At 31.7% G+C, this 13,499-nt stretch overlaps 1 protein-coding gene across 4 annotated transcripts in view; it reads left to right on the top strand.

Annotated features, from left to right (window-relative positions):
* Positions 1-13,499, top strand: part of LOC109181763 — a 44,856-nt gene that overhangs the window by 14,545 nt on the left and 16,812 nt on the right. The window contains exons 3-7 of one of the 4 annotated variants that reach the window (XR_002054264.1): positions 201-683; positions 1,422-1,880; positions 7,204-9,487; positions 9,591-9,678; positions 9,868-10,012. Coding sequence is in view for 1 of the 4 variants with exons in the window: in XM_019331673.1 (XP_019187218.1) it covers positions 201-683; positions 1,422-1,880; positions 7,204-8,303 (2,042 nt within the window). In the remaining 3 variants the exon portion in view is untranslated. Of the gene's footprint in view, positions 1-200; positions 684-1,421; positions 1,881-7,203; positions 9,488-9,590; positions 9,679-9,867; positions 10,013-13,499 lie in introns of those variants that run through there. The other 3 variants (XR_002054263.1, XR_002054265.1, XM_019331673.1) reach the window with 3 other exon arrangements.

Genomic DNA, 13,499 nt, shown 5'->3' on the forward strand with positions numbered 1-13,499 from the left:
AAAGAAAACTACGCACCTTAAGCTTTAGGTTGACGCACCATAAGTTTCAACATATAAGGATACAAACCAGGCACTTGAGAAGAAAATCACTCACCAGAAGAAAAACCATGCACCTAAACAACCGACAACCGCACCTAAGAAGGTCAACTGCACAGGAACCATATATATATGCATTTCCTAATTATATATGTTGTTAACAGAGAGAGAGACCAACGACGGCAGCCATGGACATGGTGATTGAGCAAGATGTAAGTGAGGCGGTAGACAGGCTGGTTCAAACTGTAGCGGCATACAATAATAATGTCAAGCAGAGTCGGGGGCCTCCTCCTGTCGTCGATTCGGCGATACAGGATCTGACATCCGAAATCGAAACATTTAACGCTAGGCTCGTGGAAGCTTACAAGAACCCAATTGCATCTGTGAATGTTTTGATAGTGAAAAATTTCCAAACTGTTGTGAATAAAGCCGAGGATGCGGCTGCCAACTACATTGCACTGAGGAAGAAGATGTACGAACACGACTCCTTGCGACCTTTTCCGCTACCAAGCAATATTGTAAAGGTTAATTCTTGTGAGAATGAGATCAAGTCTGTTAAGGAACAGGTGAAAACGATTCGCCAAGAACACGAAAATTACCTTCAATCCCTCAACCAGTACAAAACCGGTGTTCTGCTATCTCTCCAGGTACGTACATTCCACAGTACGTACAAATTAAAAACCGTATTATATATAATAAATTATTTATCACACACACATATATAGGTATTGGATATATGAGAACAAGTCAATCACGACCTTACATTTGAAGAAATTGAATGCACTAGATCAGATTTTTAAAAAAATATGGTGACAATTTCGTAATTATCACCAATTTTATTATGCAAATGTGAACACTAAAATCTGTAATTTTTAGACTTTTTCAAGTTTGCACATTTAATTAGTATTAACGTTTTGCATATTTAGTTTAAAAGTTTGTACTTGTAAAAATGTGAAAGTACATTGCAATTAAGGTTTCGATGTTAGAGTTTTATGGCTGAATTTTTTATTTTATTTGATCCAGTGAATCACTTTTTATTGCTTAAAGTCTAACATTTATAGTTTAGATTTAAAATTTAGTCATTTTCGTTGATTTTATAGGATTTATCAAGTTTGCATATTTAGTTCTTAAAGATGGTATATTTAAGTGACGGTGAAATTAATGATAATTACGAAGCTGCCATACCGTCGTTTTTTTTAAAATCTTATCAGGCCTGTCGAATTTTTATTGATGTAATTCTGAGATTAGTTCTTATTTATCTCTTATGGGAGTGTTCTCACATGATCCATAGCATATATATATATATGTGTGTATGATCCGTGCCGGACCGTGCGAGCAAGTTCACACCTTATAATTGTATTTTCTATTTCTTCACGTACGTACAGAGAGATGAAGTGACAGTCTTTGACAAAGTGATAGAGGATATAAAGGTGGTGGTAAACAAGCTGGTCCAAATTGTAGATAAAAATGTCAAAATGCAGTCTGTGCTTGCAGAGATAAATGACATGACCTCCCACATTCAAGCGTTTGAAAAGAAGCTAGTGGAAGCTTGCAAGAACCCAAATGCCAATGAACACCGTGTTTTGAGAGTAGCTGTGAAAAAATTCCGAATGCTTGTGAATGAAGCCGAGGAGGCACTTGCCAACTACTTTGCACTGGTGAAGAAGTATAGAGGAAAACATCTCTTACAAAAACAATTGGACTGCGTATATATTGGAAAGGTCATTTTCTATGAGGATAAGATCAAGTCCATTAGCTCAAAGATGGAAACGATTGGCAAAGACCACGATAAAGATCTTCTATACCTACTTGACTACAAACACATTGATCTGCCGCTACCCAAGGTACCACATAAACTTACTATTCTCAAATTATATATCATATTTCAAATCATTTCATTTGCGTGTTTCAATTCAAAAATTGCCATTTCCATTCATCATCATCATATTCACATTCACTTCTAAAAATCTAAGCGCATTTAATTTAGTACTCCCAGGTTTCCCGGCCATCAGAAACACCGGACCTATATATGTTGTTTCATTATATTGTAGACTACTTTTGTGTGGATCAAATTAAAACAAAAACTACATTATTCGTATATTGGATGAACATTATTATACAAAATAATGTATTTTCAGTACTCAAATAATGTACTTTTTTCTAAATATAATATATATTTTTAATATACTAAAAAAATACATTATTTGCGTAATGAATGTACGTTATTTGATAGTATGGTCCACACAACTGTGTGGGCCATGGAGTGGACGGGCCTAAAAAAGGCCGGCCTACCTCCACCTTAGGCCCACAGGCCTAAGTGAAGCCTGCCAAAATTCACAATTATTTTGAAACATAAATAAAAATTAATATAAAAAATGATAATAAGCGTATACTAAAATAATTTGAATAATTTAAACATACATTATGCATTTTTAATTTGTTCAACACAATAATAACTAATAAAGTAATAAGTTCCTATAAACTGTCAAATACATATTGCATTAATCAATAAGTCAATAAAAAATCATTTATACAATATACTACTCCCTTTGTCCCATTTTATCTGTCCTACTGACTATTAATTGGTCAAACTAACTCTCCATTCTTTGTTTATGTTCTTTAATATTTTAAACTTATTTTTGAATTTGATTTTTTTTTTGTTTAATAGTACTTTTAGTGTAGTTTCTAAATATATAAATTCTTTTATACTAATACTAAACTTAATATTATGAAAAATTAAATTTAAAATAATTTCAGTCAAGCCTCGTTAACCAAACCAGACACATAAAATGGGACGGAGGTAGTAATTAGTAATACACTTTTTGTCAATATAAAAAATAAATAAACATATATTTATATATATACTTATATGAAAAGAGTTAATATCACAAATGATCCTCTTGACATTGAGCTAGTACTCCTTTTAATTAGTCTTCGACTTTCAATTCGACTATAACATGTTGTACATTAACTTTCATTTTTTACCACAAATAGTCCACCGTTAAAATTTTTTTGTTTAATGGGTATTAAATCTAGGGGTATTATCATCAAATTAATTAATATGATTATGATTACATCTTTTAGAAAATTATGTGGGTTAATTGAGTATGATTATGATTACCTCTTTTAAGAATTATATGATGACAACATAATTAATTTCAAATATTAATAAAAGTTAATAAAAATAGAAATCATATATTGTTAAGCTAAATATTATTCTTCTTAAATTAAAATCTCTAAAAGATAATTATTTATCATTATTTCAAAAGTACAATTATCTTATTATTATAGTATCAAACAAATTCATAGATGATACAATTTTATGGTATATGTTTATAAATTATAATAAATAAATACTTATTATGAAAATCTAAAAATAGAATTTATTATTAACCAACCAATGAAGTTTAATACACAAGCTTTAAAAAACTCTTTTACAAATAATAAATGATTAACACTACATTGTTATCTTAAATTTATCTTATAATATTCATCTCCTTATGTGATAATATTTGATTGGATATTATTTATATTTGATTATTGAGTAGATTTCATTTTTAACTTGTGGTAGGATCAACGAAATAATAAACAACCAATGTATATAAAGAATCTTATTACCACTCAAAAGATGAACAGTAGAATAAAGTTAACATATATATAGTAAGAGTTCATATATAAATAAATGTAAAAAAATATATAGTAACATATATAAATAAGAGTTCAAAATATAAAGTTAATTTATGAAATTATAAAGTATTTATTATTTATATATAGTTAAGATGGATCGCATTTTATTTCATTAAAATCTATGAGAGAGAATTATTTTTTAATATTGTCAAAATACATTTATATTTTAAATTTACTGAAAGTCAGCATCAACTACCCAGAGGTGTGTTCTTGATGAAACCCATCCCGTGACCTAGAAACAAAAAAAGTACAATGAGGTAATTAAACCGACCTAAGTAGCTTGCACATAGCTTATTAGCTCAAATTAAGAAAACCAATAAACAACTTTTACGGAGAATCAAACTTGAAAGCTTGTCGTTACAAGTCAACTATCTGACCAACTCAATTGGAAGTTTCTCCAAAACGCATTTATTTAACAATTACAATTGATGGTATTGGGATACTTGGATTGGGCATAGGCATGACATTAGGCCAAATGAGCAATCCATGGATTATATTCCTATTAAATTAATCCACATAAATACATAATTCTTTAAAAGAGGTAATCATAATCATATTAATTGATTTGATAATAATAACCTTAGATTTAACACTCATTTAACAAAAAATTTAGCTGAGAACTATTTGTGGTAAAAAAAATGAAAGTCAAGCTATGTGTTATGGTCGAATTGAAAGTTGAGGACTAAAAGGAGTACTAACCAAATAGTTAGATGATCATTTGTGGTATTAAATCTATATAAAATTATGGGTGTGTTTGGTTGGTGGGTTTTGCCCATAGGAATGGGTATGAAAGTGATTGTTGTTGTTTGGTTGATAGGTTTTTAGAACACTACTATGGGTTTCGAATACCCCATCAATTGAAAAACCCATACCCAAATACAATAAGGGTTTCATTCCCTTATTCATTCTCAAGCACTACTATTAGTAACCATTCTCATTCCACCATACTACCAAACATGTTAAATACTTTCACCAAAACCCATTACCATTACCAAGTATTTGATACTCATTCTGATTCCGATTCCTATATGCGAACCAAACACACCCTATGTATATATGCACACTAATGTTAGTAATGTATACCTACTAGGCAGGCTCCGGTGCAGCCCGCCAAATCCAGCCATTTGGCGAGGCAGACTAAAAAGCCCGCTAATTTGGCGGGCCATAAAATTCAAAGCTAGCCCCGCCCTTTTGGTGGGTCGGTACAGTCTAGCCTTGTGAGCTAAGCCCATTTTGACGACACTACTCATCTCAGTATCTTTTAGATTATATCAATTTTAGATAAAAATTTTAAAATGTAGCATAATTTGAAGTCTAGGTTTGGTAGAGCTTAGAACTCATTTTAATATACAAATGAGTTATAACCACTGTTTGGTAAAACATATAAAGCTTAAAATAAGTCCTTCCATTCAGGGATGGAGCCAGAAATTTAGTCGAGGGGGAGCGAAAAAGTACAAACGGATTCAAAAAAATTTTCCAGTAAAGGCGAAACATTAAAACAAAAGAGATAGTTTAAAAATAAATAAATAAATTACCTAAGAAATATAGTTGTAAATATTGTTGGATATGGACGAAAAATAAAACACATCAAAACTTTATAAAAATATTCATAACAAAATATAAAACATAATTAATTTGAATAGAAAACACATTATAAATTATACATCTCATTATTTACCTAAGAAATATAGTTGTAAATATTGTTGGATATGGGCGAAAAATAAAACACATCGAAACTTTATAAAAATATTCATAACAAAATATGAAACATAATTAATTTGATAAAATAATTTTGATAGAAAACAGATTATAAATTATACATCTCATTATTAATATAAAAGAATGTTATATATATGTGTGTGTATTAAATACACAAAAAAGCTATTATAAACTAACTGTTGATAACAAAATTTGAACCATTGACCTTTACTATTTTCAAACACATGCTCTACCAACTACTCTAACTCACTACTTATTAAGATTTAGTAGTTTTTTTATACTAATACTAAAACCTGTACTATATATACATATATACATACAATTATACAAAGACTATATATGGGGTGGGGTGGGGTGAGGGGGGCAGCTGACCCCCCTGCTCCCCTCTGGCTCCGTCCCTGCTTCCATTGATGTACTTCCGCCTCCTTCCGATTTGCACGATCTTCTTCATCCTCATCGTCTTCTTCGGGTAGGATGTTGCAAGGTAGCATTGGATAAGGATGACCACTGATATTCTATTTTTGAACATCTTCGGTGATCTTATCAATTATATCATTAGAATTTATCACATGCTTGTAAAAACAACATGAATTGACTCCTTGGTGACCATGGATGGTTCTTTTATTTAGAACTTTGAATGCCTTGCCAGTTTAAGAGTAGACTAGAAATATAGCTTCATCATCTTTTTCATCAAACACACAAAGTTAGGATCACCCATTATGATAAGCAAAGAACTTGCAACCAAACGTATAAAAATATGAGATGTTTGGTTTCCTTTAGTTCCAAATCTCATATGGTGTATTCTGATGAAGCTTATGAATCACATAACAATTTTGAATGTAGCATGTAGTGTTAGCTACTTCTACCCAAAACCTTTTAGGCAACTTGGCTTTTGCTATCATAATGTGCACAGACTCCTTGATGGTGCGATTCCTCTTTTCTACTACACCGTACCATTTTGCTGAGGGCTCCCAACTACTGATAGTTGATGAAAAATTCTATTTGTTTCACAGAATTCCTTGATTAACTAATTCACAAATTAGGTACCCCTATTTGATCAAATTTTTACAATTGATAACGCATTCTCATTTTGAAGCAATTTGAATATTTCTGGTAAGCTTCTAAGAGTCTCGCTCTTTTCGCTAAGGAAGATTATATTACCTATGTATATCTTGTATAATCATCCACTATCACAAGAGTATTTTTTTTTTCCCAATGATGCTCGGTGAATTAACTGGTCTATATAAATCCATATGTAACAAGCTTAAGGGCCTTGATGATGAGGAATGAGGTTTTTCCTTGAATATAATGAGGATCGAATCAGCTTTCCCTTTTGATAGGTGTAGCATAATCCCCTTTTATCAAAGACTAAGTCTATAATCCAACAACCAGATCCTTCCAGACTAGCTTATTGATCGTCTTAAAATTAAGATGACTCATCTTTTTATGTTAGAGCCAACTTAGTTCCTCAAATCCTTTGATCAATAGACAAACATTGACCTCTATAGTATTCCAACCAACTACATACACCTCTATATATAGAATTTTTTGAATTGCTTAGTTATGTTAAAATTAAATATGGTATATATTGCATCAAGGTTCAAAAACAAATATTATAATTAGTTTGAACATTTGGACAGTGCACATTGTACTAATGATTTGAAAGTGAATTTCAATTTTGTTTCCTTCGTTCCACCCTCCCACAGCACTTGATTAGTATGAGTTTCGCGTTTTCATGAATTTTCTCCTTTAAATTTTCAGACTGGACCGGTGATACATGAAAATAAGAGATTGAAGACTGATTTGGAAACCATAAAAGGTAGTGTAATGGAGGCATCCAATAATTTGATTGTCATTGCAATTGTGGGGGTGGGTGGTACTGGCAAAACTACCTTTGCTTCAACGCTTTTTAAAGACCCACAAATTATACAAAAGTTCACCCATTGCATATGGGTTCATGTTTCACAGTACTTTGATAGAAAGCAAAGTTTCATCAGCATTCTATATCAAATTACCAAGCATAAAGAAGACTTTAGCATGGTTCCAGAAGATGTAGTGGCACATAAAATATGGAATTTATTGAAGGGTAAAAGATACTTCATTGTATTGGATGATGTATGGGACAAAAAAGTTTGGGATTATTTCAAAGTTGTATTTCCAGAAGATTTGAATGGAAGTAGAGTCCTGGTGACTACTCGAAGTGACTATCTAGTAGATTCTACCTGGAAATCTCATAAGCTAGAATTGTTAAGCGATGATGATGGTTGGTTGATAATAGAAAAAATAGTTTTTGGTGAAATGGGCTGCGGGGACCCATCTTTTGCAGAGATCGGGAGAAGAATTGCAAAACTATGCAAAGGACTACCTCTTGCTCTAGTAATGGTTGCTGGCGTCTTACGTAAGTGTACAACTATTGTTGACTGGCAACGAATGGCTGAAAATTTACTTTCAGGAATTCCTCAAGAACGCCAGAGTTTCCATGAGCTAATAAAGTTGGGTTATAAATATTTGCCTCATGAGATGTTGAAAAATTGCTTCTTATATTTTGCATATTTTCCCCAAGGACATGACATTGCTGTTTGGAAATTAATCCGTTTATGGATTGCTGAAGAATTCATTCCAATTATAGATGAGTTTGGATACCCTTTAGACGTAGAAGTTGAAGCTCAAAAATATTTGAATGATCTTGTTGATAGAAATCTTGTGATTGTGAGGAAAAGAAGAGCAGATGGTCAAATCAAAATATGTTACATCCACAACGTAATTCACGATTTCTGCAGAAGTGAAGCTACAAGGAAAAATTTATTTAAGGTAATGGATTATGAGGAACGGAAGTTAGATGATGATGAGAATACTTCTTCTTCTTCAATTAGTCGTCGTATTTGTTTCCACTCCTATACTTGGGACATATTATTAGAGGCAGAAAAGAATCCATCTCGTTTATACCTCAGTTGCTTCAACAAGAGGAGGAGGAGTCCATTTGGTAAACACGTCCATTCTTTGTCACTGTTTTCCCCATATCAATGGGGTGAGATTATTGATGTGACACAAGAACAGTTAGCAACTATCTCAAACACTTTTGCACATCTTAAGGTGTTAAATATTGAGCAACAACTCAGGTCTAGCTTGGTACCGAATGATATTTATGGCTTATATCTTCTCAGGTATCTTTCTATCAGAGCCAATAATCTCAATTTCCTGCATAAGTCATTCAAAAATTTTGGTGAATTGGAGACTTTGGTGATCAATACCAAAGAACCCACGCTACAAATTGATGGAGGCATATGGAACATGAAAAAGCTAATGCATGTCCACACCAACACCTCTACACAATTACCCTCCCCTCCCAAAAATAGCTCTGGTGGAACAAGCATCTGCACACTTTGTACAATATCGCCAGCAAGTTGCACAGAAAAGATCTTTCGAAAGATCCCAAATCTCCAAAAATTGGGTGTACGTGGAAATTTATCAGAGTTAGGGCTTCTCCAACAACAAGATCATCAAGCAGTTTGCTTGTTCAACAATCTTCTTCAAATGCTAAACTGCCTCGAGAACTTAAAGCTTCATGGCAACTCTGAGGAAGGGCCGTTAAAGGTCCCAATGTTGGATAAGTTTGCAAGTAAGCTAAGAAAGTTAACCTTGTGTGGTACATTGTTCCAATGGAATGACATGACTGTATTGGGATCACTAGAGATGCTTGAAGTGCTCAAATTGGATGACAATGCCTTCTCTGGGGAACGCTGGGATCTAAGTCCTGATATTAGTTTCAAAGGACTCAAGTATTTGCGCATTGGAAAGACGAACCTAGTAACATGGACAGTTGAGGATGAAAGCAGCTTTCCAGTTTTAGAAAGTCTAGTACTTAGAAACTGCATTTCCCTAAAAAACTTTCCATATGCTTTTGCTAAGGTACCCAGTCTTAAAGTGATGGAATTGTTTCACGTGCATGAAAGAGTAGAAAATTCTGCAAAACAGATTCGTGATGATACAATCGCTAGATTTGAACTCCTCATCAGATCTCTTCCGTATGTCACAAGCAGCAGTAGTAAGTGGTTACTAAATTTATATATATTATATTCCAGAAAATTAAAGAAGATATTACAAAGGTATAGTAAAATGTATGTATTATTATTCCTACATGCATACAGGTACATGAGCAAGCATATGGGGAGGAAAATGTCAACACTATTGGATCCGACATCCCCAGCCCCTCTAATCCGGAACAAGAAATAGTAAGTAATTTATACCTCTGTCCCAAAAGGTTAATCACATTTTTTTTTTTTTAAATTAGTATGTTTTAAAATATTATTTTTAGTTTCTTAGATATAACAAATTAAATTAATTATTTTTATGTATTACGGAGTAATAATTATTCTTAGGGTGATTATTTCAACTAAGCTAGTTGTGTATTTAATTTTTCTTCAGGTACGTGTGTGACTTGAATCGTTTGGGCAGTGATGTGAATTTCTTTCTAAGTTGATGTACGTGTTAAGCTGGCTGGATGGTGTAGTAGTTTTCATTGGGATTTTGCTTAGTGACCAAACTGTATATTGTTACTTTGTTGATTTTTTTTTTATTGATATGGATGAAAAAAAACAAAAAAACAAAAACAAAAACAAAAACAAAAAAAAACAAAAAACAAAAAACAAAAACAAAAACAAAAAAAAAAAAAAACAAAACAAAAAACAAGAAAAAAAAAAAAAAAACAAAACAAAAATACCTATCTATTTTTATATCCTCTTATCAGGGATTCCGACATGAGGTCAGTCGAATTGTTTATATTTTCTCCTCTGAGTACTGCTTTCAATTACTATTTTGTTGTTGTTTTATAAATTAGACTTTTTTTTTTTCTTTTGAATTATATGTTTATAGTGCTTCTTCTCCTGAATTATTTAAGTATATATTCACATTAACTTCCTCAATTATTTTAAAAATGATCATTTTCTGAGACAATAGAAAATATGTAGATTTGACAAGAATGAGACAAAATTGCGTAGATTTAAAATCCTAAATAATTTTGTGAAAAGTAATAATGTCATTACCTTCTTTTTAAAATCCTATAGGTAAATGTTAAAAAGAAGGCAAAGATATTACCTTCTTTTCACTCCCAATTTTTTAAAAGTTGAGAAGAAGGCATATTGCCTTCTTTTCACTCCTAATATTTTAAAAGTTGAGAAGAAAGCAATAACATGTAATTTTTAATATTTCGAGACTAATACGGATACATAAATAATTCAAGGGTTAAACACGTTATAAATATATAATTTAAGAGGGAAAAGTGTTAGTTTTCCTTTATATTTTGAGCAGTTAGTTTGAGCTTGATTGCACTAATTAATTTTCTTAATTATTATGATTTGCTCAGATATGTGGTGGTTCAAGTCTGTTTGCTACTTTCAATTTGGAAGTTTGGTATTGCAATCGTTATACCCTACACCACCCGCGCGCGTAGCACTGTACGCCGCGCGCCTCCCAAAATGACCAAAACGACGTCGTTTTGGGAGGCGCGGTAGGAAGTTGCTATGATTATGTATATTTGTTCACACAATTATGTATATTTGTTCATACAATTATGTATATTTGTTTATACAGTTATGTACATTTTTTTTACAATTATGTACATTCTTTTTATACAATTATGTACATCCGAATCAGAAAATTTGTGTGTATTATGTTAAGAGTTGATGTGTATTATGTTAAAAGTTTATGTTTATTATGTATTATGTTAGATTATGTGTATTATCTTTTAAAAAGAGTATGTATATTTTGTTATATAATTATGTACATTCATGTATACAATTATGTGTATTCTAGTATACCATTATGTACATTTTTGAACAGGGGTTTTTTTTTAAAGAAAAAATAACTGCCATACACTGGGGCAGGAAATTTCAAAAAAAAAAAAAAATTAAAACAACGTTGTTTTGTATCTGGGCGCAAAGTGCAACGCACGCCGTGGTGTAGGATATAAATTCCCTTGGTATTGTATTGAAGCTAATTAAGGCCTCGTTGCTGTTTTCTTTTGCTGTCTCAGCGGTGTTGGGTTTGCTTGTGAAAGTAACACGCACTCATTTGGATGATTGTAAAACAAATAAATTACACTCTGTTTTTTTTTTTTTTTTTTTTTTTTTTTTTTTTTTTTGCGTTTTTGGAAATGTTAGTTTTTTCCATGCATCCGTTTTAAACCCCATTTATTGGTTGTGAATGTTCCGTCAGCAATTCAGCATGTTGATGTAATACTTCTAACTTTCCTATTATTTGGTAATTGATGCATTTTGTCAAAACTATTTAGAATGGATTTTTTAAATTTTATATTATAAGAAGAGAACGATACCCGTTAAAGTTTAACAAAATAAAAGACTAAATGTGGAATTTGCAGATCCACATCCGACGAAGAAATGAGGGATAAAGAAACAAGGTGCAAAAAAATTAAAACACTCTCATTATTTTAACTATTAAAATTTTTCGGTAAGTTTTAGCCGGTAATTTAGTCGGAGTGAACAAAATTGATAAACTTTGAATAGTTAAAATACTAAATTAACAGCTTTAAAAGTCATGGATTGCAATTAACAAAACCTGAATAGTCACAGGACCAAAATTACAATTTACTCTTTGAAATATTTACTTTTATGAAAATTTTGATAATCTTGCATTAGCATGAAAAAAATATATATTATCAAATCTTATGCAAAATTTGCAACATGTATATATATATATATATATATATATATATATATATATATATATATATATATATATATATATATATATATATATATATATATATATATATATATATATATATATATAGGGAAAATTGTAAAAAATGTCCCTCTATAATATGTCAATTATCAATGTCACCCCTGAATTATGAGTGGTATAAATGTTGCCCCTCAATTATCAAAACGGTGCACATATAGTCCCTCCTATAACGGACAACCCCGTTAGTGTACGACACCGTTAAGTCGGAATAAATATGTAATTTAGTTGTTTTTTCCCTCTCTCGATTCGAGGTACCCGCGATGGACAGCGGTGGAGAACTACAGGTCCGTTACAGGAGGGGCTATATGTGCACCATTTTGATAATTGAGGGGCAACATTTACACCACTCATAATACAGGGGTGACATTGATAATTGAAATATTATAGAGGGGTATTTTTTTACAATTTTCCATATATATATATATATATATATATATATATATATATATATATACATTTACCGCGTTAATTAACAAAGCCTCCAAATTCAACACACTTCCCTAAAGCTGCTACCCACCTCTGATCTACTGCTCTGCTCTTGCCATCCTCAGCAAAAACCAATGACGACTGTACCACATGGTCCAACAGGGATATCTCCTCCTCCTTTTCTTTCTTTTTACTTTTTCCTTTCTACTTCCCCAGTCCACAATTATACTCATACATTTTCTTTGTTTTTTTCTTCTTTTTCTTCTTTCTCTCACCCACTCCACAAACCAAATTCTTTGTTTTGTCTTCTTTTCTCTCACTCACGTACTCCACAACATTCTTGCGGATTTCTTCTATATAATCATTAATTATATATGTCCAATAACAGTGAGGAAGGATAAGGAGCGGGGCCGGGGATTCTTCATGTTAGTGTAAAGAATCAAAAAGCTTTACATTTAGCACAAGTAATTCTCTATACTTTGCAGAAGAATCAAAGGGCTTTACATTTAATTAATTACGGCTTTAGACAATATATTGTTCAGGATTTTATATTAATTTTTTTTTTCTTTTGGTTGCAGTCTTGCCGATGCTTTGAGTTTTTTAATAAATTTGAATTGAGTACTAGCAAGTATTGAAGCTTTTTTGTTTTTTTTTTTTTTTGTTTTTTTTGTTTTTTTTTTTGACGTGGGAATTGAAGACATCTGATCTCTTTCTTCATCATACTTTCGGCTGGATGCTTTGTTAATTAAAGTGGACTACTTGGTCTGTTAAAAATGGCATCTGAAGATCAGATAACGTGTCCAGATTACTAATATATATATTGAAAAAGCAATATCTTTTTATTTACAAATTGCCCTTAGCTTGCAAATTAA

The sequence above is a fragment of the Ipomoea nil genome, unplaced genomic scaffold, assembly GCF_001879475.1.
Source record: "Ipomoea nil cultivar Tokyo-kokei standard unplaced genomic scaffold, Asagao_1.1 scaffold1043, whole genome shotgun sequence".
Lineage (NCBI taxonomy): Eukaryota > Viridiplantae > Streptophyta > Magnoliopsida > Solanales > Convolvulaceae > Ipomoea > Ipomoea nil.